We start from the raw sequence: 27,565 nt of genomic DNA on the forward strand, positions 1-27,565 counted from the left end.
TGGCAAGCCGAATTTTGAATAGTGCGAGGAACTTGAAGGGCAACAGGGTTTGGATAAGAAGGGATATGGACAGAAAAAGCCTCCAAGAGCAAACGGTGCTACAATTCCATTTAGTCTGTTGATCTTTCTAAGATTGAATTAAACGAATACCTTATGTGCGGTGGACGGCGGCTTTTTCTTTCAAGTCTACAATATTATTAATGCAGAATGAGTTCTGTTTACTTGACGTTCTACCGAATGAACATGTCACTTGACGAGCAAGCGCGTCTGCCGCCAACAGAGAATTTAATTTGCGAATGCAGAGGAGAATACAGAAAATTCCCCCCTCCCAGTGATGTTGATGCGGGCGAATAGCAAGCCGAGTGGCCGGCTGGCGAGGAGCTGTGACAGTGTCGAACGGGACGGCGCACGGCTCACACACTACCCAACTCAGGTGAGTGGCAGTCAACTTCTCGGTCAGTGACACGATGAGGGTGAGAAGACGAGTCGAAAACAAGGTACACCTGATCACTAGGGTTTGGATTTCTATGACTAGGAATAGGTACAATATGCAGAAAATATTGTCCAAATATGAAATGTTGCGTGTTTAAATACAATTGTATTCGGCCATGTCAATAACTGCTGCCCTGTCGCCAGATACAATAGCGCGCTAAATGTTATGACTTCTCCATCCTTGGTGACAGAGTGGTTCCTTTCGATCGAACGCCGCTAACCCCAGAACGATCAACACACATTCTGTTTTGAATTCGCCCTATTATTTTCATTTGTAGCACTCTCAACTTTGTAAGTATCTGGGTGTTAATATAAGGAAAGATCTTCACTGGGGTAATCACATAAATGGGATTGTAAATAAAAGGTACCGATCTCTGCACATGGTTATGAGGGTGTTTAGGGGTTGTAGTAAGGATGTAAAGGAGAGTGCATATAAGTCTCTGGTAAGACACCAACTAGAGTATGGTTCCAGTGTATGGGACCCTCACCAGGATTACCTGATTCAAGAACTGGAAAAAATCCAAAGAAAAGCAGCTCGATTTGTTCTGGGTGATTTCCGACAAAAGAGTAGCGTTACAAAAATGTTGCAATGTTTGGGTTGGGAAGAAATGAGAGAAAGAAGAAGAGCTGCTCGACTAAGTGGTATGTTCCGAGCTGTCAGCGGAGAGATGGCGTGGAATGACATTAGTAGACGAATAGGTTTGAATGGCGTCTATAAAAGTAGGAAAGATCACAATATGAAGATAAAGTTGGAATTCAAGAGGACAAACTGGGGCAAATATTCATTTATAGGAAGGGGAGTTAGGGATTGGAATAACTTACCAAGGGAGATGTTCAATAAATTTCCTATTTCTTTGAAATCATTTCGGAAAAGGCTAGGAAAGCAACAGATAGGGAATCTGCCACCTGGGCGACTGCCCTAAATGCAGATCAGTATTGATTGATTGATTGATTGATTGATTGATTGATTGATTGATTGATTGTTCTCTAAAATTACTTTTTTCCCGTCGGTAATACGAGACTTGTGTGATGACTGCACTTGGTCTGGTGATGTGCCCACTGAGATAAACAAACACTGGGGGTATTCCTCCCAAGTATATTTTCACTAAGCACCGGTGATACACATTTTGTCGTTCAAATATATTTGTCCCTAGACCGTTTAGAGCAGGTTTGCATAATTATTAACAAAAAAGATCAAGTTCTTTCTATCTATGAACAAGACAACTCCACATCTCATGATGTATCGTGCTACACTTGGTAGTTTTATAGTTAGTTGTATTTGACTACTCTCACCTTTAAGCACTTAAATAATTTGCTCCTGAGTAGAGAATGATGGATTGGGTTCTCCAGACGTGATTCCTGAAAAACTGTCCTGATAACATATTTGAAAATCCTTTTTGATTGCTAATAGAAATGTTGAGCGAGTTGGATACGCGGTTTGAGTCGCATAATTGTTTTGCATTCGGGAGGTGGTGAGCTCCAAACCCACTTTCGGTAGTCGTAGAGATGGTTTTCCGTAGTTTCCCATTTTCACACCGGGTGAAAGGGCTGCGTGGTGCCGTAATTAAATCTACGATCGCTTTCTTCTTAAACCTACCCCTGTCCTATCATCTCGTCGCCGTAAGACCTGTCTGTATCTATGCGACGTAAACAAATAAAAAAAAAATTCTAATGAAAATATTGAGGGAGGAAAATTCACGTAAGATACAAAAATAAGGTTTTTAGTGAATAATGTAAATGCTACAAAATATGGAGTAATATGAAAATGTCGATGAAATATGATTTTGACAAAATATTAATATGGCATATGAAAAAATCGTTTGAATTGAATTCTATAAATTGCAAATCATAAAAGTCCTTGTACCCATAGCTTTAGCAGTCATGATTTAGAATATGATATTCTAGATTTTGCCTATATCTATGTTCTTCTTGTTCGCTTCATTACCGGTGTGAATTTGTCCAAGTTTTACGACCGGATGCCCTTCCTGACGCAAACCATATGAGGAAGGATGTATTTACAATAACCTTGGTCTGGTTGGTAGTGTGGTGAGTGCTGTGTGGATGAAGAGATGTGTGTTAAGACTAACAAATACCCAATCACGTAACTAGAGGAATTAACCATGCGGAGTTAAAAATCCCCATCCCGGACAGGAATCGAACCCGGGGCCTTCTGAACCGAAGGCCACAACTGCCTGTCTCTGTTCATAACCTAATAACTCTGAAAGTATACGTGCACTTACGTCCTAAAAATACTGGAGTTAAAATTTTGGAAATATGACAGAAAATAACGTAAATGTCCAAAAATTGCAACAACAAAAATCCATTGTTACTGAGACAGTATGTTCTACTCTTCACTAAGCCGAAAGTTAACATTTGATTTGTGTTTGCCGGACAGAGTGGCTCCGACGGTTGAGGCGCTGGCCTTCTGACCTCAACTTGGTACGTTCGATCCTGATTCAGTCCGGTGGTTTTTGCAGGTGCTCAAATATGTCAGCCTCGTGGCGGTAGATTTACTGGCACGTAAAAGAACTTCTGCGGGACTAAATTATGGCACCTCTGGGTCTCCTAAAACCGTAAAAGTAGTTAATGGGACGTAAAGCCAATAACACTATTATTATTACTATTATTAATAATTTCCCAGTCTAGAAAGCCAAGACCACCGGGCGAGTTGGCCGTGCGCGTAGAAGCGCGCGGCTATGAGCTTGCATCCGGGAGATAGTAGGTTCGAATCCCACTATCGGCAGCCCTGAAGATGGTTTTCCGTGGTTTCCCATTTTCACACCAGGCAAATGCTGGGGCTGTACCTTAATTAAGGCCACGGCCGCTTTCTTCCAACTCCTAGGCCTTTCCTATCCCATCGTCGCCATAAGACCTATCTGTGTCGGTGCGACGTAAAGCCCCTAGCAAAAAAAAAAAAAAAAAAAAAAAAAAAAAAAAAGCCAAGACCGTACTCGATAGCTGAAGTCGCTTAAGTGCGACCAGTATCCAGTGTTTGGGAGATAGTGGGTTCGAATACCACTGTCGGCAGTCCTGAATATGGTTTTCTGTGGTTTTCCATTTTCACACCAGGCAAATGCTGGGGCTGCACCTTAATTAAGGCCACGGCCGATTCCTTCCCACTCCTAGCTCTTTCCTGTCCCATCATAGCCACAAGACCTATCTGTGTCGGTGCGACGTAAAGCAATTTGTAAAAAAAAAAAAAAGAAGCCAAGAATAACGGCCGAGAGGATTCGTCATGCTGACCACACGACCCCTCGTAATCTGCAGGCCTTTGGGATGAGCAGCGGTTGCTTGGTAGACCAAGGCCCTTCAGGACTGTAGTGCCATGGGGTTATTATTAATAATTTGTGTTAGAAGAAGAAAGGTTTTGATGGAAGGGATCGTGGTAGAGAGGTTAGTTCAAGCTTGGGACCATGCCCAGATGGCAGAGAGTGCGATTTAAAGCTCTATTTTTTCTCCCCAGGTGGTGCAGCTCTTTTTAGGCACACTCCGAATGAAGGTGAGGCGCATGTACCATTTCAACAACACACCAACCCTCCTGCCATTCTTAAATTTCTAGCAGTACCGGGAATCAAACTCGGGCCCCTGAGGACGGCAGCTAGTTAAGACTAATCGTTACGCTACGGAGGTGGATATTATTATTATTATTATTATTATTATTATTATTATTATTAAAGTTATTCTTAGCAATAGTATATAAATTAGAGACTGTTAAATAGAAGAAAGGAAATACGTTCCTAATTTTGTCAGAAGCAATAAATATTCGATATATTGTTGCTCTTGTATAGTGGAAGTAGTTTTGCTGAAAGTAGTAGTATGTTGAAAGATACCACAGCAAGTGTTCCGAGTACACCGCTGTTATCTGTGCTGAGCATATTGTATTTACGGAGGTTGCAGGATATTACATTACAACAGGTGTTTAAAATGTAGTCTGTGTATCTGCACGCAACGCAGTAATTTTTCGGTACTGAGTTCGTTTTTCCCGGATATTCTTGGGCCATTTCTCATTTGCTGAACTGTTCCTGAAATCGTACGCTGCGGTTTCTCAACAGTGTTGTTGTCAAAGGCCCCATTCTGGCATTTTGCTAGGGTGAGTGGGGGAAAATTCGGAGAGAAAGAGCCGATACGTCGCAGTGATCACAATAACAACCTTACAGTATTGTCTCTTGTCTGCAAGTCTTTCTATAAGGACAGCATGGACGATGGCATATGCACGCTGTATTTTAGTGATTACCCTGGTCCTCTCCACATAATGCACTTGACCAAGACTAGAACTGAAGTAGATAAGAGGAATTCCAATGTTCTTTGAAATGTGTGACTCATTGGGCAGAAAGGGACCTAAAGTCGGATTTTTTTATTTTTGAGATTTTGTGGTTCTAAAATTGACATAAGATACTGAACATTCTAAAAAAAAAAAAAAAAAAAAAAAAAAAAAAAAAAATAGTTCATGCTTCTAGGAGCAATACTTCAGAAGATGTTAATTATTAACTGTTGCTATTAAGAAAGCTGTATGTTGAGAAATACGCAATTACAGCTTTCAGTAATTTTCTTACCAGCTGTACAAAGTTTTCATGGCATCGAGTGGCGAAGACTCGAACTGCTGCGTAACTTAGTTTGTTAAGAAGACCCACAGATAGCGCAAGAAGTGAAAACAGAGAAATATAATTTTTACACCACAGACTCCTCATGTTCAGCTCTGCTGTGAAATATCCATTGCGCGCGCAAATTTGTTACCTAAAAATGGAGATCCAAGAGAACTGTCAGACTGGAGACCAATCACTATATGTTCAGCCCTTCGTCGTGTCATGGAGATGGTCTTTGGCGTAAGATTAAGGAGTTACATCTAATTTAGCGAACGTCAAAGAGGATTCATCAAATCACCTAGCAACATCATAAACACCGCTTTACTCAGATTTGTGTTAAACTTAGCAAAACGCAACAAACAAGATGTTACTCTGGTCTTCCTAGACATTAAGGAAGGCTTTCGACAACGTGGCCATTTACACTTAAGAAAAACGTTAGCTACTTGAACTGCGCCAAGCAAGCTGAGCAATATAATTTGCAAGCTTCAGGGGAATGATACAAGTCAGACCCAGGCCAATTTCAAGAAAAATAATCCCATAAAATTACGCCGTGGTGTAATGCATTGTCACCCGTTTTATACGATGTCACAGCAGATCACATTTTTCGAGAAAACGGTGAAAAAGAACTATGCAACATGCATGGTTATTCTCTTGCCAACGGACTTAAACCTTTAACAATATTAGGCTTCGCAGATGATTACGGTTATTGTAGGAAAAAATCGAGACTGCAGTAGAAATGACGAAACTAGCTTTATAAAGGTTTCGTGAACTTGGTCTAACAATAAACCTTGAAAAATCTAAAGTTAGGAGTAACAAACGAAGGGCTTATTACAGTTGAAGAAGGTATGGAGATTAAATGTATTTCAAGGAACGAATGTGTCGAATACTTAGTGGTAAATTATGCAGATACTATGTTATTTGATTCCAAGAAGACAATGGCAGTCCTTCAGCAGAAACTCACTTCGTTATCATCCTGCCCCTGGCTTCATCCGGATCAGAAATTTGCAATTATCAATTGTTCAGTTTGCCCTACGTTGACTTACCAGTTCCTCTGCGTTCCTGCAGGTAAAATACCACGACGGTTTTTAGACGATGCTGATAAACTTATTAAGAGTACCCTAAAGGAGAGCTTATCCCTCCCTGTTGACACTCCGGATTCTATGATTTATTCAGATAAACGGTACAAAGTGTTAGGTGTTTTTAGAGCAAGCTGGGAAGCCTTGATTCAGAATATAAACAGCTGCCACATTCTGAAACGGGAGGAGAACCAATATATCGAAGCCACTAGAAACCTAGATGAAGAAATTAACAGATGTTTAACTGAGTTAAACGTAAATGGTAAAACTGAGGATATGAAGAACAGGCACGGTATGACACCAAGAAACTCGGAATAATTTATGAGAATCTGAATTTGAGAAATGGTGCCAGTTGAGAATAAAAAGTGAGGGAGTTTGTCTGTACAAGGAGTTCCCTTCTGCAAACCGCTGGGTTAGAAACCACGATGGCCTTTCTAGCACGGAGTGGAGCGATGCGCTGAAAATGGCATGTAACGTACCTGTAAGAGCTGTACCGGGAAGGCCCCTTGATGGTAAACGCTGCAGAAGATGTAGTGAGACTGAAACATTATCTCACGTCTTGGGTTCCTGTGCCTTCGGTGAAGGTCTTCGAAACACTAGACATCACAACATCAGGTCATCCATAGCACCGACGCTCCGTGAGAAAGGATTTCAATTGAACGAGGAAGCCCATGGCATTGGAGTACATGGCAGTACGAGAAGGATAGATAAAATCGCCATTAAAGGGAAGAAAGGCTATATTATATTAGACCCCACAGTAAGATTTGGAACGCACTCCGACCAACCAGACGAAGTGGACCGAGAAATGAAGTCTATCTACCTGCCTACAGTGCCGTATATAAGAATAAATACGAGCTGGACGACATAGAAGTGAGGGGTCTCATGATCGGTGCGAGAGGGACAGTCCCTAAGAAGACGATAGAGCTGGTGAAGACTTTCAACATCAGTACTGTAATAAATTGATGACTACTGATAAATAAATAAATATATAAATAAAATCATGAATAAAAATACTCAAAAAATTAATAAAATTAATGAGCATAATTAACCGAAATGTCCGTAGTATGGGCGCCAGAGTTCACCAGAATGGATCCCTCGAATTTAGATAAGAGCATGATAAACTTTATATCCCAGGGCGTGTACATAATGCTGCGTACTGGTACATCTGCTGCAGGCCTTACCTAACCTCCTGAAAACGACTAATTAGGTAGGAACTGCACCTAGGTTCATCAATAACACTGATTCTAAAATAGCTAACTATATTCTGAACAAATTCCGTGCATGAGCACCTCATCAACATACAACATTATACATATAATACACACATAAAATATTGCTGGAAGACTCCATATTTACAACAACAACAATAATGAAAACCGTGGGAAAACGAAAGTGAGAACTAAGTTACCATTTGTAAATAGTCCGATGAACAATGTACATGTATGAAGATAAATACCCTTCACTGTCTCTATCAATTCGACTTACCGATTCTCATAATCGGCAGTTATCACTTCACACAGATACTGTACCTTGTACTACTGTGTTCACATATTTTAACACTTGTAAAGATATATACACACGTCTGTCGATCCTCAACATATAAATTTATGGAAAGTCTGAGATAGCTTTCACCAACATATAATGCTAGGCCGCCACAAGTGCTGCAATACTTAATGCGCAAGCACTCTCCACAAACATAACACGACTACGCTCCACGAACGTTTGAAGTCCAGTCCATTGCAGCCATGTCAATCCAGTACCGTGTCTCAGCACCACTTCCTTCCCGTACAGTGCGTCAGTTGTCTTTGTAGTTGTAGTTATCTTCCTTCTCGTTCCTATACAATCACCTTCACAATCACCCTTACCATGTTTCTCATACAATCTCCTATACAATCCTCTGGTTGCCGCCGTATGACCAACCTTTATAGCTATCAACATCCCCCTCCTCTCAGATGAGACGTCTGGATTGGTGCATGCCAGCCAATCATGAGTGATCTCAAATCAAGACCAAGCCCTGAACTACTTCTTCCTCCCAAGACAATAACAAACTCTGGGGAGTTTTCATGAATCACCAAACTTTCCCTGGTACAACAACAAGCTCATCTCATCAGGCTGGGATATATACACGAGTAATGGAATTTCCTGACACAAGTACATCACAACAGACACTGGGGTAGCCAGATGACTCATTCAAATTACCAGAGTTATTACAGCAATGTTTTCCCACTGGTGCAAAACAAATTACTCATACCTACATATGTGGATATCTTCCAGCTTACCAATATAAATGTCAAAGTATACAAATGAAATAATAATAATAATAATAATAAAATAGAATACTGACAATAATATCTCTAACTTCTACATATAATTCGGGGGTGTGATATATGTACTATCACATAACGCCCCCTTGGTGAATCGATGATATCACATATTATGATTCACCATAAAACAGAACTTCATAAATTACATAACTGAACTCTTAATTTACAGTAATAATGATATATACATTGCGTCTACTGCATTGTATTCGCACACACGAAATACAATTTGTCCAAACAATAATAATAATAATAATATGGCTAGATACACACAACTCTGATTGTTTCACATACCATTGAACACAATCCCTTCTTACTACAGTACACTTAACTCAAAATTGATAATATATACATCGGAGGTGCAGATCCTATCTCTTATATCTGCGAAGGCTATAGATATTAAATGTCCCAAGGACCTTATTTTCAGCGGTTAGGAGCCTATAAGCACACTTGCCTATTCTACTGTCCACAGTATACGGACCCTGATACAATTGAAAAAACTTATGCATAGTTTTCTGATCGGCATTCGACAAATGAGGAACTCTGAGAAGCACCTCGTCTCCCACCTCAAACTCGTCCTGTACTTTCCCCTTTTGCTGGCGAATTCTCCTATTACCTGCCTTAATTAAATTTTCCCTAGCCAGCTGGATACAGATATCCCTGGGTACCGCCTCTCCTGTAGCTAAACCTAATATTCTAGCGAGTTCGTTGGTAGGCTTCCTACCTAATTGAACCTCAATCGGAGAATGTCCAGTACTGTCGTGCTTAGTGACGTTAAACCACCGCTCAATATCGTCCAGGCGATTAAACCATGAGCTGTGTTTCTCGCTCACATACGACCTGAACATCCTGCCGAGTTCTCTCATGACTCTTTCAGACATATTCCCTTGCGGATATCGTATCGACGAATAAATATGCTGGATCCCAATTTCCGCCAATTTGGTTCTCCAGATTTTTGAGGAAAATTGTGATCCATGGTCTGATAGTATCCTGAGTGGTTTACCAAACTCAGGCACATACTTGTCAATGATCTGATTGACACACCCTCTCCCTGTGGCTTTCCTCAGGGGATACAACTTGACGTATTTGCTGAAGGCATCTAATACGACAAATATAAACTGGTATCCATACCGAGAAGACACTAACGGTCCATACAGATCCACGCATACAAGCTCTCCAGGCGCCTGCGTCAAAACTACCTGTCTAGGACCCTCTAAATGCCTGTTGGGGTGCTTGCAGCGCTGACACAAGTCACAAGTCGCTAGAATTTTCCTAACGTCCCTTCCCATGTTCTTCCAAATGAAATTGTACTGAAGAGCACATAAAACCTTGTCCGGACCGAAATGGCCCAACTCCTTGTGATAAAACCAAACAATGTCTTCTGTCAAAGACTTGGGGACTATCACACACCACACATCGTTATAACACTTCTTAGCCAGTAAATCACCTTGTAATCGGTACCACGTGTTACCTTTCTGAATCTGAGTATCAGGCTCACTAGCCTCCAATTCACCAATTATCTGAATGAGGTCAACCTCCTTCCTCTGTTCAATTTTAATCTTACGCAAACGTAACTTCTCCTCCTTACGATCATAAAATTTTACAGTACATACTAAAATGCCTCCTGACTGTTCGGCGACAATGTCTTCACGAGATACCTGAGGGTTTCTACTCAAGAAATCTGCTAAGACATTGTCTGCCCCTTTGACATGAGATATGTCAAAGTCGTACTCTTGTAAGGCCAGAATCCAACGAGACATACGATTAGACGTTAACTTACACGTCTGCATAAAAATCAGAGCATTGTGATCTGTCATAATCTTAAATTTAGTTCCTAACACATACGTTCTAAATTTACCCAAGGAGTACACAATGGCAAGCAACTCTAATTCGGTAACAGTATACCTCTTCTCAGCTAAACTAAGTCCCCTACTAGCTAGAGACACAATCCCAAGGTTACCCTCATCATCCTCTTGACATAACACCCCCGCAATCCCCTTATCGCTAGCATCAGTCATAACTAAGTATGCTTGGTCTGATCTAGGATATTTTAGCATGACAGCTTCTCGAAAACCTAACTTAAGTTGTGTGAAAGCTGTATCATGCTCCGGACCCCAGTTCCACCTAGCATTACTCTTAAGGAGTTCCCTAAATGGCTCTACAAGAAATGAATATCTAATTACAAACCTCCTAAAATAATTGCAAACTCCCAAAAAGGACCGAAGTTGTTTGACGTTACGTGGTGTCCTGGTGTTGAAAATGTGTTCTAATTTCGTCTGTTCTGGAGTTACACCCTGCTGCGTGATAGTGTGACCTAGAAATGTTATGTGTTGTGCACAAAATGTAGATTTATTCAATTTCAAGGTGAAACCCCCATCCCTCAACTTACGAAAAACAATCCCTAAGTGTCTCATGTGTTCCTCGAATGTATGTGACGCAACGACCAGATCATCAACATAACTGGTGGTGAAATCCTCCGTTTCATGTCCCAACACAATGTCTAAAGCCCTGATAAGTGCGGCAGATGATGTTTTTGTGCCAAAAGGGACGCGTGTGAACTGAAATAACTTATTCTTATAAAGAAATGCGGTGAACTGCCGATCTTCCTTCCTTAAGGGAACTTGCCAGAAACTAGAGCTTAAATCTACCGCCGTGAGCCATTTCCTACCATCGAAACGTTGGATTAGGTCTTCGGTAGTCTCAGGTCGTTGTTGATCGGGTGCAATGCGTCTGTTCATCTGTCTGGCATCCAAGCACACACGAACACTCCCATCCTTCTTGGCTACAACCACTAAAGGGTTCACATATTGACTACTTGAAGGTTCAATGATCCCATCCTCCAACATTTTCGATATAACCTCATCTACAGCTCTGGCATGAACATGTGGAATAGGGTACCGCGGTCCCACAAAACTCGAGCGATCAGTGATGTCAAACTTATGTTCATAAAGGTGAGTTTTTCCAGGCTTACCACTAAAAACGTCGCTATACTCTACTAACAAAGAAAATAAGCAATCCTTCTGCTCCTGTACTAAATTCGTTCTGTCCACAGCCTCGAGGAACTGGTCTTCCTGACCAGTCTCCACAGACATGTGACACAGATTTACCTGTGACTCGCTATCACAAACTTCATTTACTTCAACATCGTAAGCCACCTGGATACAACTCAACTCATGAACAAAAATTCCCTCATCGATCTTGTACTCCAATTTCATCAAATCACGAGAACTACCCCAAAAGAATCGAACCGTCGCACTATCATAATCCAACTTAACACCTTGACTACCCAACCAATCAGCCCCAAAAATCACCGGATATACTAAATTAGGCACTAATAAACATACCTGAAAAACAGTTTCATTGCCTATCTTAACTGGAATAGCCACTTGACTCTTAATTCTATGTGATTTGCTGCCTACCGCAGACAAGATGAAAGTGTTACTAACAGGAATTTCCTCTATGACATGTCCTCTCCTCTTAGCATCATCATAAAACTTAAGATTAATACAAGACTTCTCACTACCTGAATCTAATAAAGCCTTGACCTTATTCTCCCAAATCTCAACTTCAATCACAGGCGTAATCATAATAGCTTCAGATTCCTTCTGATCACAAAACACTTGGTCATTCAATAATTCCTCTTTCACGTCTAAATCATAACTTACCTGTTTCATCACGTGAATAGGAATTTCGGTATCGGACTGCCTATCTGACCCAACTAAGAAGTCCGATTCCGGTTTAAATTACTTGACATGGACTGTTCACTATTATCATGTCTCTGCACTTGATCTGGAGGTCTTTGATCCGTACGCCCCCTACTTTCTGATTCCCCTTGATTAGGTCTTCTGCCATAATATTCCTGGTGATTAACTCCCTGATTAGACTGTCTGTTTCCCCTTCCGGAATTACCACCCTGATTCCCTTGCCTAGAATGACTGAAATTCTGATTATTCCTATCTCCCGCTACCTGATTACCTTGTCTCCCATTATCCCCGTAATTCCTACCTTCACTTTGCCTAGTCCTCCCCTGCCTTTCCAAAGCATCAAACCTCTCTAACAGCTGCTCTAATTCCTTGATCGTAACAATATTCTGCATACATGCAGCTAATCCGACCTTCTCAGGAAAATGCCTCAACATCTGGCGGACTGTATCTCTCTCCGATGCTAGACCTTCAATATTCTGGCTGATCAGAACATGCGCTAAGAAATATTCCGTCATAGATACACCTTCCTGAGGTTTATACTTGCCAAATAGCACGCGATCTCTTTCCCTTCCCTGAATAGCTTCACTCCAAAATTTAGAACTAAATTTCTCCCTAAATTCCTCCAAACTCGAAATACCCTGTCTATAAACTTGAAACCAAGATCTCGCTTCTCCAACAAATGCAACATCCAACAGCTCATCAACCATACTCCAATCAATCAAACCATCGTCAAGATTCTTGGAAAACCGTTTCTCCACTGTTTTCAAGAATTCCATCGGATTAAACTGCCGACCATTAAACTTGGGTAATTCAGGGGAGTCCTTCGTACAAGATACGTACCTATTACATATGCTGCTACCTAATTGGATTTGACTGATCTCCTTCCTTAACTTTACATGACATGCTTTAATTCCTTCTTCAACTACCATTCTGGCATTTCCTTCTACTGACTTGAGGTCATCTTTTACCGACTTAAGGTCTTTCTCCAATTTCTCATCCTTCTCATCTATACGCTTCGCTAAAACGTTCTGATTGGATTTAATTCTATCTATTTCTTCGACTTTATCTTCCACTATTTTTATTCTCTTATCACATTCCTTGCTGTTTTCAACAAATTCTTTCCTAACTACATTAAATCGGCATTCAATTTTCTCAGTCAATTCCAAGCATTGAGCTTCTACCTTATTATTGACTTCCTGAATTTCCCTGCTTTGATGGTCAAACTTCTGGTTCAGTTCATCTATTCTACCGTTCACAGCACTACTTAAACTATCAATTTTACTAGACAATTCAACACTCACTAAATTTAACTCCTTACTTTGATTCTCAATCTTACTGGACAATTCCGTACTAACTGAATTTAATTCACTATTAATACTGTATATTTCATTACTTAAAAAACTCAATTCACTCTTCAGTTCTTTACTCTGACTATCAATCTTACTGGACAATTCAACACTCACTGAATTTAACTCCTTACTTTGACTATCAATCTTACTGGACAATTCAATACTATTATTATCGATTTTACTGTTAATACTGCATATTTCATTACTTAAGGAATTCAATTCACTCTTCAACTCTTTACTCTGACTATCAAGTAGCGATTTAAGCATACTGAGCATTGAAGACTCGTCTTGATCCCCTACATTCTGAGTTTGAGACGAGTTACTCGGTTCTTCACCTATCGTTACCGATTGATCTTTCCTACTATCAGCCATTTCGCTATTCTCACTTAAATTAGATAAACTCGATGTGGTGGAATTCTTTTGACTTCTCTTATCCTGATTCTTAGTACCAGCAACTTTCAAAACCTCTCTACTTCTCAATTTTATAATACTCGACTCGCTACAACATTTCTTCATACTCCAAAATACACATGAAACATATAAAACACTTCACTGACATAGTTTGTAGAATTCCATCCACACCTGACAAGTGCACCTACGCTTATCAGCCTAACAGATGTACCAATCATTCAGCCACACGTTGGGAAGCCAATTGTAATAAGTTGATGACTACTGATAAATAAATAAATATATAAATAAAATCATGAATAAAAATACTCAAAAAATTAATAAAATTAATGAGCATAATTAACCGAAATGTCCGTAGTATGGGCGCCAGAGTTCACCAGAATGGATCCCTCGAATTTAGATAAGAGCATGATAAACTTTATATCCCAGGGCGTGTACATAATGCTGCGTACTGGTACATCTGCTGCAGGCCTTACCTAACCTCCTGAAAACGACTAATTAGGTAGGAACTGCACCTAGGTTCATCAATAACACTGATTCTAAAATAGCTAACTATATTCTGAACAAATTCCGTGCATGAGCACCTCATCAACATACAACATTATACATATAATACACACATAAAATATTGCTGGAAGACTCCATATTTACAACAACAACAATAATGAAAACCGTGGGAAAACGAAAGTGAGAACTAAGTTACCATTTGTAAATAGTCCGATGAACAATGTACATGTATGAAGATAAATACCCTTCACTGTCTCTATCAATTCGACTTACCGATTCTCATAATCGGCAGTTATCACTTCACACAGATACTGTACCTTGTACTACTGTGTTCACATATTTTAACACTTGTAAAGATATATACACACGTCTGTCGATCCTCAACATATAAATTTATGGAAAGTCTGAGATAGCTTTCACCAACATATAATGCTAGGCCGCCACAAGTGCTGCAATACTTAATGCGCAAGCACTCTCCACAAACATAACACGACTACGCTCCACGAACGTTTGAAGTCCAGTCCATTGCAGCCATGTCAATCCAGTACCGTGTCTCAGCACCACTTCCTTCCCGTACAGTGCGTCAGTTGTCTTTGTAGTTGTAGTTATCTTCCTTCTCGTTCCTATACAATCACCTTCACAATCACCCTTACCATGTTTCTCATACAATCTCCTATACAATCCTCTGGTTGCCGCCGTATGACCAACCTTTATAGCTATCAACATCCCCCTCCTCTCAGATGAGACGTCTGGATTGGTGCATGCCAGCCAATCATGAGTGATCTCAAATCAAGACCAAGCCCTGAACTACTTCTTCCTCCCAAGACAATAACAAACTCTGGGGAGTTTTCATGAATCACCAAACTTTCCCTGGTACAACAACAAGCTCATCTCATCAGGCTGGGATATATACACGAGTAATGGAATTTCCTGACACAAGTACATCACAACAGACACTGGGGTAGCCAGATGACTCATTCAAATTACCAGAGTTATTACAGCAATGTTTTCCCACTGGTGCAAAACAAATTACTCATACCTACATATGTGGATATCTTCCAGCTTACCAATATAAATGTCAAAGTATACAAATGAAATAATAATAATAATAATAATAATAATAATAATAATAATAATAATAATAAAATAGAATACTGACAATAATATCTCTAACTTCTACATATAATTCGGGGGTGTGATATATGTACTATCACAGTACCAAGAAGTTCGATTGGGGGATGAAAGCGCTCAGTGCTTCTCTTTTGATACTCAGACACCACTTATATTCGCCAGACTGAGATATAATTTACTTATTTTTTAAATTTTTGAATAAAATTGTATGTGTATTCTTTGTCTTAGGCAGCCTCCCAGTGGAGGAAGATTTTGAAAAATAAATATACAAAGAAATCTGAACAATTGTAATACCGTATTATACATAACCTTAGTCTACTTTTGAATATGTTTCCTTTCACATAGAATTGATATTTTGTTATGACAATACGTAGACATATATGGAACGTGTGTGGCATGAACTTTTTTGCACTCGGCTACCGCCTCGTACTTAAATATTTCCACTCATGCAAAAGAGGTCCACTTTAAGCACAAGTTGCATAAATAATTATTTTAGATAATTTTCTGTTTTTTAACACCGTTACTGAATGATCAGCGCTCTAGTCTTCAAGAAGTCTGATTCCGGATTCGATTCACGGCTGAATTGTTAGATTTTAACCACGTAGGCTCAATGGTGATGGTCAATGTGGTTCAGAGGGTGGTCATTTACTGTCTGTAACATTCCTAAAACTCACACCACATACTGTGCTGACACGAAGTTTATTTCCGACAGCAATTGCCATCCTCGCTCACTGGAGGGTCTGCCCTGTGCGTAGAATGCATCCACGGTCTCCCTGCCTGTCGTAAGAGGCGACTATTTGGTGCTGGAACCCTAGCATCTTCCAGCTTGGAAGCATGGTTTGGCGACCATGCGACACCTATTTGTCAGGCTGCTCACTTTCATCTTTCCTCTCCTAAATTCTTTGAGTAATTCACGTTCTATTCCACTCCAATGGTTTTAAGTTTGCTAGAATAGAGGAGTCTTTTATTTCCACACCTTTCATTGCCATTCGCTTTCTTTTGCGATATCCTCATTCTTCGAAGATTCAGAACACTTGCTTTGTCCTCTAACTAGTTTTAAGATGATAATAATAATAATAATAATAATAATAATAATAATAATAATAATAATAATAATAATAATAATAATAATAATAATAATAATATGAAGATGATTATGGCTTGCTTTACGTCCCGCTAACTACTTTTACGGATTTCGGAGAGACCGAGGTGCCGAAATTCTGTCGCGGAGGATTTCTTTTACATCTCGGATATTTGAGCACATTCAAATACCACATCGCACTGAGCTAGGATCGAACCTGTCGGGTTGAATTCAGAAGACCATCGCTCTACCGCTTGAGCCATTCAGCCGGACTCTCCCACCCCTCCCTCCCTCTCTCTCTCTGTGTGTGTAATAACTACTAGGAATTAATTAATATTTGGCACTGACAGCATAAAAGAACCGAAGTATTTGCAACTCTACTAAGAGTTCATTATTTTGTCAATGCACGCAGTCCCCGTGATGAAAGGTAAAGGTTTCACTTGTAGGGTCGATAGGCCCATTTGATTGAGATTGATTGTTAGACTGATACTTTATACAACCATCTTACTCGGCGAGGAAAGCAACAGGAAAATGTTTCATTCCTCCTTTTCCATAATACGCTACTTTACTGAAGGCCTAAGCTTTCTATTACTGCTCAAGGAGAAACTAAAGTGATCAGACCGGCCTTCAAGCTGAGAACGAATCAATCAATCAATCAATCAATCAATCAAAGCTAAGATATAGGGAACACAAACCCGAGCTTTATGAATGTTATTTATTTATAATATAAACCAGGTATCTAAAATAGGCCTGCATTGTACATAATAAAAACGGGAATTGGTGCAAATATATTTGTCAAGAATAATTCACAATGCTGGACTATAAAACAAATAATATGAATGTTTTGACGTTCCAAATATTGTTTCATTCCGTGCATGTTTTCTTTCTTTCTTTCTTTAAAATACTGTCAGATTCATGTCTAATCTCCGCTGAGAAAAACATACAAGGATATGTTATGTACTTATGTGCATGCAAATGATCGAGTCGCAGGTCGATGCCCTTCTCCAGCATTTAGCAGCAAACGTTCATTTCATGCTTATAAGTTGTGCGTGTCGGCAACATTTTATAGTCGTGAGGTAATAACTTGAAAGTGAATCCACTCACTGTCGCGTCAAGGTTATAGTCTTCTGTTAACAACATGCATTTGACTCTAGTAGCGGGAAGTGGTTTATGATCTTAGGGCGCAAATGTTATCCTCTCAGAGGAATCGCACTAACATAAAAAACAGAGTGCATTTTCCCTCTGGATCTCCCAACGAATATTTATGACATCAGGTAGAAGAAACACTGCAATAATCAGAACTTGTCTCAGAGTTTTTGAAATGCCAGAGAGAGAGACTAGCTCCTAATCTCCGCGCGAGAGTGACAAGTGATCGATCTAAGTTGCATTCAGAATCACTCGTAATCGTGTAATAAACTTAGGTAACCAGCATGCACTCATAGAATACTGAGCAGACAGTTTTGACAGGCGAAATACACATTTTGCACGATGTTATGGAGCTTCCCAGAGGTCATGATGATGATGATGATGATGATGATGATGATGATGATGATGATGATGATGATTTTTTCCAAGTTGCTTTACGTCGCACCGACACAAATAGGTCTTATGGCGATGATGGGATGGAAAAGGGCTAGGAGGGGGTTGGAAGAGACCGTGGTCTTAATTAAGGTACCGTAGGCCTACCTGTTGTGAAAAATGGGAAATCACGGACAATCATCTTCAGGGCTGCCGACAGTGTGATTCGAAGCCAGTATGTCCCGAATGCAAGCTGACAGCTACGTGACTCAACCGCAGCTACTCGCTCGGCATTACATCAGTAGGGGCTGGCTAACCGAGGAGGTGTTCGGTTCACCCGGAAGGACGGGGTTCGATTCTCCGCCAGGAAGTCGAAAAATTTAAGAAATGAGATTTCCAGTTCTGGAGCGGGACATGGCCCTGAGAGGTTACCAAAAGTTAGTACCAGGTTAATAATTCCTGGGGGGCATTTAGTGCCGAGGTTACGAATAGTGGAAGGCTTTATCTTCCACTTTTCCAGGGCCTCCATAGCAAGCACGGAGATACCTTTTTTTCTTTTCTCTTTTCTTCAGTGAACCGTTGGTTAATGTTAAGCATTAGATTTAAGTTCGCTGATAATCATGCTGGTAAAGGAGTACGAAACCCATTTTTGAGAGATATCCGTGTGGAGAAAGTCTGACCCTAATCGTTTCGAACTCGATGGCTTGAAATTGAAGCTTCGCTTTAACCGTATGATGAATGAAGCACTGCTCAGGGAAGAGAAGTTTGAAATAAGTTACATCTACCGCCTGTGTATTATTATTATTATTATTATTATTATTATTATTATTATTATTATTATTATTATTATCATTATTATTATTATTATTATTATTATTATTGGGCCTTTGCTGGCAAGATGTAGTGTTTACAGTGCACTATGTCTTCTGGTATGGGCTAGAATAAAATTGTTACTTTCATTGACCTGTCTCTGTCTCTTCCTTGGCTTTGACAATATGAAAGTGGCTGAGGTATGAGTGACACTAGTAATGCCATTCCTTATGCAGCCAGTCCCTGCTATGAATGGTGTGAAAATGTTGCTCATAGGATCGGTTGGTGCATGCATTTCAGTGGGCTTGGCAGACTGATGTGCAAGAGCAACTTCTGGCTCAGTGAGGAAAGCAACGGGAAACTACCTCACTCCTCATTTCCCTAGTACGCCTCTTCAGTGACACCTAGGCCATCTATGACATCTAATGGTGAACCTGTTGAGGATCCAACCAGCCTTCGGGATGAATACCCAACATTTATTATTATTATTATTATTATTATTATTATTATTATTATTATTATTATTATTATTATTATTATTATTATGGCAAATTGGTCCAAATGAATCCAGACAGGCTAACGAATCATTTACATCCCAAAACGTTGTAGTAATGATAATTATAATAATGGCAATTTGGTCCAAATGAATCCAGAGAGGCTAACGAATCATTTAGATAAAATCCCAAAACGGAGCAGGCTGGCCGTGCGGTTAGGGGCACGCAGCTGTGAACTTGCTTCCGGGAGATAGTGGGTTCTAACCCCACTGTTCGCTGCTCTGAAGATGTTTTTCCATGGTTTCCCATTTATACACCAGGCAAATGCTGGGACTGTGCCTTAATTAAGGCCACGGCCGCTTCCTTCCCATTTCTAGCCCTTTCCTTTGCCATTGTTACCATGAGACTTATCTCTGTCGGTGCGACGTAAAACCAGTTGAAAAAATATATAAAAATCCCAAAACACATATCCGATGGTTCATCAAAGATAAACATAGACTTTTATACAGAGCTATTACAAAGAAAAAAAAATGGATTAAGGAGTTTTGCGGGTTCCAAAAGAAAGGGACAAAACAAAGGAAACCAGTCTGGATGGAGGAAAGAAGGAAGGAACTTAGTGAAAGAAATACTGGAAAAACGGGAAGGAAGGCAAGGAGGGGAGGAGAAAAGAATCAGTTGACGACACGTGATCCACAGCTGGTCAAGAAAGAAAGAAAGAAAGAGAGAAAGAAAGAAAGAATACAGAGTTGTGCAACTTCTGGAGAGATGCCGTCTTCTAAGTAGCCCGCCTGGACTGAACCGTGGCTGAGTTAATTTAATTTTGTCTGGTGAATCTGTGTGTGTCCGCCTCTGTGGTGTAGTGGTTAGCGTGATTAGCTGCCACCCCCAGAGGCCCGGCTTCGATTCCCGGCTCTGCCACGAAATTTGAAAAGTGGTTCGAGGGCTGGAACGGGGTCCACTCAGCCTCGGGAGGTCAACTGAGTAGAGGTGGGTTCGATTCCCACCTCAGCCATCCTGGAAGTGGTTTTCCGTGGTTTCCCACTTCTCCTCCAGGCGAATGCCGGGATGGTACCTAACTGAAGGCCACGGCCGCTTCCTTGCCTATCCCTTCCAATCTTCCCATCCCTCCACAAGGCCCCTGTTCAGCATAGCAGGTGAGGCCGCCTGGGCGAGGTACTGGTCATACTCCCCAGTTGTATCCCCGACCAAGAGTCTGAAGCTCCAGGACACTGCCCTTGAGGCGGTAGAGGTGGGATCCCTCGCTAAGTCCGAGGGAAAAAACGAACCTGGAGGGTAAACAGATGATGATGATGATGATGATGATGATGAATCTGTGTGTGCTACGGGAATTCTTTAGCATGCCAACAAAAATGACATTGACTACCCTTCGAAAACAGACTATCTCAGTCAGGATCGAAAACTTGAGATCGCACTTCGCAACACAAACTCCAGAGAAGATATCTGTAGTGCAAGCGCATCGTTCTGCAAGTAAGATACTTTCCCCTTCAGTAAGCACGGCCCAATTGATATGTGTGGTCTGCCTTCTTCGTGACAGCACGTCCCCGTCTTATTTCAGTCTCACGTGAAGAGCTGGTGCAGTCTGGCACCAAGTTTTACCGCTATTTGGCCACTGAGCTACTGAATGTGGCTGCTACTCTGCCAAGAAAATACTTCTCTCTTCAGTTAAAGGACTTCGTCCCTGGTACTTATTGACATAACGATGTTTACAAAATCAGGCAGTGTGACGAAACCATCTGCTCACATTCGAGCTGGTAGCTCCGGAACTAAATATCCAATACGAAGAAGTATAATTTTATTGGAAGTCTCTGTATGAGTTGAGTTAATTTTGTCGGTTGAATCTGTGTGCGCTACGGGAGTTCTTTAGCATGCCAACAAAAATGACATTGACTACCCTTCGAAAATAGACTACCTCAGCCAGGAGCATGGCACTCGGTGGGCGTCAGTTAGATATGCAAGTCGGAGAGCGGAGGGGTTCCTTTTAAAAACTTATGATTTGCGGAGTTCTTAAGTAATTGACTACTACTAATGAAATGAATGTCGTGTGGCCTCCGGAGAGGCCTGGTGCAGGTCTTTTGATTAGACACCCGTACGCGACCTACGCGTTGTGATGAGGATGAAATGATTATGAAGACGGCACATATACCCAGTCCCCGTGCCAGGGGAATTAACCAATCATCGTTAAAATTCCAGACCCTTCCGGGAATCGAACCCGGGACCCCTGTGACCAAAGGCCTGCACGCTAACCATTTAGCCATGAAGCCGGACACTACTTCTTCTTCTTCTCCTTCTTCTTCTTGCAAGTATTTTAATTTGGCGCCACCTGGCCGGTTTCTCGTCAATTTCTACGTTCCGTCTCCGTTTTACTCTAGCCCTACTAGATGGCAGAGTAAAACGAATCCCTCTTGGGCGTCTAAGGCTGAGTTTTAATTAATTTTGTCGGGTAAACACCAAATGATTAACCAGAGATCTTTTACATGCTGACATCGTACGACATGGAGTGTCGAATGGACTTTTTTCTGCCCTTCAAAAATCCGACTACCTCTGCCCGGTTTGAACTCACTCTTTTAGGATCCGAAGGCAGACATACTGCCACTGATCAACAGAGGGTGCTAGTAACTTAGTGAATTTCTTGTAACGAAAATATTTTCAGTAATTATTAATTGCAATCATTACGTTTCACTTTCTCTCGTAATGTACTTCTTGAAACAAATTTTAATTATTGCTATACACCGATGAGTCATTATATTATGACCACGTACTAAATGCGATGTTGGACTACATTTGCTCGTAGAACCGCGGTCACTCTGCGAGGCATCGCTTCAACACGTGGCGGAAGGCATCCTAGGTACCTGGTACCACAAGCGCAACAACATGGCCTCAAGATGGCGTATGCTGTTGGGCTGTGGTGATGTAGTACTCAACAGCTTCTCCAGGTTGAACCATTAATGTTCAACATATTGGAGCTATTTGGGGGTCACAGCATTGATACAAATTCACTGCCATATTCCTCGAACGAGTACTTCAGAATACTGGCAGTGTGGCATGGTGCATTGTCCTCTTGGAAGTGGCCGTCATCATCAGGGATCACTGTTGACATGAACGGATGGACTTGGTTTCCAATAACGTCCAGATAATGGATGGCTGTTAGGGATGGTGTGCCGGAATAATGGGCACCAGTGTGTCCCTTGAACACATCGACCAGATCTTTACACCTCCTCCAATAGCTTGTCTCTGCCCGACAGTGCAACGCGCCATAGAGTCCGATGGAAATCGACGAACACGCGTTTGGTCGTAAACGTGATCAACCAGGAAGCTGTATCTTCGCAAGTGCAGTCAGCATCGGTGTACGACTGGGTCGACGACTCCGCCGTCCCATGCGCAGCAATGTTCGATGAACCGTGTGCTGGGAAACATTGGTCTGATCACCGTTATACCAGCTGCGATTTCTCGAACTATGACCCCGCGGTGTCTCCGAACAAGGCACGACAGCCTCCGCTGGTCTCTGGCAGCAGTGAGCCGCTGTCGACACACGGCTTGATGACGCGGTGTTATTTGTCCATCGTTGCACCACTTTCGACACGAGCTCACAACAGCAGCACGAGAACAGCCCACAAGCCGCGCCGTTTCAGAGATGCCGGTACCAAGGCGCCGTACAATTACAATTTGGCCTCTAACAAACGCCGGTGACACTAATAACAGCAAGACCTATATACCAAATTGCCAGCATGTCATGTGTTACTCTCCCGGCTCCAGGTGCGCTGAATGTCCCCATGTTGGGAGGTGTCATAACGCAGTGGCTCATTGATGAACATCATCTTTAGTTTGGCAACATTGGAGCCCCAGCACTCGCAGGGTGTCCCGCCAAATGTATAAAACCAAGAATACGACGTGCATCCGTTCATTTACTCGCAGCTTGTTTTGGTTACTGTTTCCCATTTAGATAATCGTGTACAACGATTTTATGAGTTTGCACTTGATCGATAATGGAACCGGAAGAAACGTGTAACGGCGAAGAGGTTAAGGAATTTTATTCCCCTATTTGAATAAATATTTTGAATTATTTGGCCCCCAAAATAATGAAAACATGAGTGTGAAAGTTCCAGGCTATCACGTTTAGTCTCACTTAGCGGTAACAGCCACTTAATGTATCCATGTCCGGCTCTTTGGCTCAATGATCAACGTAGTGGCTGTCGGGGAAAAGGCCCCTGGCTTCAATTCCCGACCGGGTCAGAGATTGTAACGTTAAATAGTTAATTTCCTTTACTCGAGGACTGAATGTTTGTGCTGTCCCCAACATCCTTGCAACTCACATACCACGCACAACACTATCCTCCACCACAATATCACGCAGTTTTCTATACACGGCAGAAGCCACCCATCGTTGTCGGAAGGTCTGCCTTACAAGGGCTGCACCACGCTAGAACTAGCCACACGAAATTATGTCTCCACGCTTAAAAAACACAAATACAATATGAAGTACAGCAAACTCCCGATTATGCCGATGCGGATTATCCAGTATACGGATTATCCTTGCACCCTGGAGGGTTATTGTATTATTATTTTGATCACGGCATTTTGAATACGTGTGAACTGCGCTCTTGATATTCGAGCAGCTCTCGTCTGTTAAGTGTACTGGTGGCATGCTTTGTTCGAGAACTAAACTAAACAATGCACTATATAACAGTTCTTTGCTGGTGTTCTGTGATGGCAGTCATGGCCACGAAGCGAAAGAAAGTGCTTTTAAATTTGAAACAAAATCCTCAGCTAATTGAAAAGTTCGAGCAAGGAGAACCAGTAAAGAAATTAGGGAATGATTATGGGATTGGTGTTCAGATAGTGAAACATATTAAAAACAGCAAACAGAAACTCTTAGAATTCACTAGAAATTCCAGCAGTAAAGCAGCATGTTGTTACACTTCGGAATATTCGTACCTGTATACGAGAGAACTTCAGTGAATCTCTAAAGCAAAAGAACATTACAGATTATTTTTCACCGAACAACGCAAACTGACGTTTTGTACTCGTATATTTTTATAGCTCAAGTGTTTTACCAACAATAAACGTTGTAATTAATTTTTATATTGGCCTACTTAATGATGAAAGTGGTTATTGAATGTGTCAATTGTTTGACGTTATTGCATTTTCAAACAGTATTGTATGTCCTTTATTACTAACAATTTCGTTGTGCATTAAAATGAACAAAATCGCTTTATCCGTGTTTTCAGTTATCCGTGTGAATTTGTCCGGTGATTAGCCCGGATAATCGAGAATTTGCTGTAATATTTTTTTTTCTTGCAACCGTTGGTATCATCAGCCCCATATGAATGGGAAAAGGAAATTCAGAGATTTCCTTAAGAATTGACGTTCCGTTAAGTACCTACCGGTAACTGAAGTAATTTTACTGGTTAGTGATTACTCTTTGAACAGGTAATAATTATGTAATTGTAATTGAGTAAAATATTTCTCAGGTAAGTGTAATTCAGCCCAGTTATTTCTATTTTGTACTTTATCGTTACTGATGATTTGGTATTCCATTAAAATTTAGAAACCAAAAGATGGTTAAGATGTCTAAAATTAGAAAATTGACCACTTATATTCTTCTTATTTTTATACCGCTTTACCCACACCTGTAGGGTCGTGGGAGCGAACATGTGGACTTGGCCTTGTTTTATGACCGGATACCCTTCCTGCCGCCAACCCTACTTGGAGGGATGCAATCCCTAATGCGTATTTCTGTGGTGGTTGGTAGTGTGATGTGTTGTCTAAATATGAAGAGGAGAGTGGGAGAGTGTTGGGATAAACAAACACCCAGTCCCCGAGCGAGAAGAATTAATCACGTGCTATTAAATTTCCTGACCCAGCCGGGAATCGAATCCAGGACCTTCTCAACCGAAGGCTTCAACGCTGACCGTTCGGCCAATGAGTGGGACGGGACAATTTATATTCGCACATCAAAATAATCCATTTTCCAAATGAATAATTCACAGATGTAGATATCCAGAATTTAAAACTCGATTTTTTTGAATCGGCAATTTGACCATCTAAACATAAATTCTAACCTGTCTCTGATCCCGAAATGATGGTACCATGATTGTTGCTTCACTACCCAAAGGGACAATGTTATGTTGGGTTTGAAAATGCAAGTAAGTATTCTTAATTTGCTTTATATCGGTTTCAGAATGTCACTTACGCTCGGCTGTAAACTTCGGTCGATAAGGGCAATATTTCGAAAATGACTAAATGTTTTGAAATATTACCGTACTTGGTATTATTGGAAAGAGGAATACGAATAGGATTGAACTGTGCCGTCATAACTCGTCTCGGACTTCGATGACACAAATTATAACTGCACAGAATCATACGACTTACATAAGCGCAAGAGCCGACTGATACGGAGTAATACTCTTCATGCATGAAGTGACCAGCCATATACGTTAGTTCGCAATAAATGCCGTCAAACACTTACCAGTATAAAGGTAAAATCAATTACCACCTCGTAAAATTAAATGGACTATCTTACGTGTCTTCCATTTCACCAAATAGTAGACTTGCGTCTCGCGACATTGTTACGAAAACGCAGCGGCAGAGTCCCTCACCTTTCCCCACCCATATATTTTACACTGAAAGTCTATCTTGTCTCCGTTACAATTATATATACCTTAGTCGGTATCCCAGGGAGCCTGAAATATCTTGTCTGTGTTACAATTATATCTGCCTTCGTCAGTTTCCCAAGAGAGCTTGAGGCATCCATCTTGTTTCTGCTACAATGGTATCTGCCGAAGTTCACAGAGCTTGAGACATGGTAATCTTGTCTGTGTTACAATGGTATCTATCTAACAAGGGGGCATTCCCTACTCGTCACCACCGATTTCGCTCCATTTTATAGAACATGCAGGGCTTGGCTAGAAAGGAAAGTACCCGAAGTGGGAACTCCAGATGGCCAAGCGTATAGAAAATAAAAATAAAAATGTTGACGCGGCTCTCGCACCGTATAAGCCACTTACGTTAGTGCAGACACCGAACAGTTGTTGGCGTAGCGGTAAGAGCTTGGACTAGTAATTCGATGGTCGTGGGTTCGACTTCCCGTGTGGAGACAGGTTTTTCCTGTCAACTTTTATATTATTCATTTTCCAATTACGCAAAGAGGTGAATAATTCATTTTATTTATTTATATGCAAAAGGCATTAAAAATGTAAAAAAATTGGGATTTCATTGTCAGACTTTTTTCTACCTGCGCCAAGAATCTATTGTTTGTGTACAGCCGCCAGGAGCAACCTTCACTTGTCAAGTGAAAACGAATCTTACAGCGAAACGACTATTTACGTTTATGGCACATTCCCCAAGAAGGGGAGATAGCCAATAAAGGAAAAAAAGAAGAATTTCTGTTTGAAAACGTCGGGAAAGTTCGCAACTCCAAATTGTTTACAATTGTGCTCTCATTAAATAAATGACGTCCTATATGCCTTTTGCATATAAATAAAATAAAATAATAATAAAAAATTGAGAAATTCGCTCCACGAAGGGTGATTACCCCACCGCAGAGTCCCGATCTCAACCCGATTGAGAACCTGAGAGCTCATCTCGACGAACAAGTCAGACAACAGCACTTTGAGAGAGTACTCCTGGAAGTATGGTAAAAAATTACCACTGAAATGACCCGAAATGTAATCCACGGAATACCTAGGCGTTTACAGGCTATCATGGGGTATGGGGTTATCAAAGCGAAAGAGATGCACAGTAGCTATTATTTCGTGCATTTTCGCGAAATAAACGAACATGCCAATCAATGTCATACGTGTGCCAATACTTTTTTGTCTGCAGAAGAGACACATTTATGTTCGTAACGTTGTATTTTGATGACATCTGCAGGTACTTTGGACTGACTGGTAATGTATATTCTGCAATGTAACAATTACGTGTGTTGTTTACTGACAAATCTGTTTTTTTTTTTTGTACCCAACAGTCCATAAAAGTATAGATGTGCCAATATATACTGGGGGTGGGGGGGAGAGGCGACTGTAGTTAGTGAGCCGTTGAAGATGTTCGTTGCACTGGAGGAATGAACTGCTG

The 27,565-nt window shown here is 41.0% G+C and overlaps 1 protein-coding gene across 3 annotated transcripts in view; it reads left to right on the top strand.

The window, feature by feature from the left end:
- Positions 1 to 27,565, top strand: part of LOC136877049 (uncharacterized) — a 253,668-nt gene that overhangs the window by 51,934 nt on the left and 174,169 nt on the right. Inside the window, exon 1 of one of the 3 annotated variants that reach the window (XM_068228531.1) lies at positions 392 to 433. The exons of 1 other annotated variant lie outside the window; for it this stretch is intronic. Coding sequence is in view for 1 of the 2 variants with exons in the window: in XM_068228530.1 (XP_068084631.1) it covers positions 468 to 497 (30 nt within the window). In the remaining variant the exon portion in view is untranslated. Of the gene's footprint in view, positions 1 to 391; positions 498 to 27,565 lie in introns of those variants that run through there. One more of the 3 variants, XM_068228530.1, reaches the window with a different exon arrangement.

The sequence above is a fragment of the Anabrus simplex genome, chromosome 7, assembly GCF_040414725.1.
Source record: "Anabrus simplex isolate iqAnaSimp1 chromosome 7, ASM4041472v1, whole genome shotgun sequence".
NCBI lineage: Eukaryota > Metazoa > Arthropoda > Insecta > Orthoptera > Tettigoniidae > Anabrus > Anabrus simplex.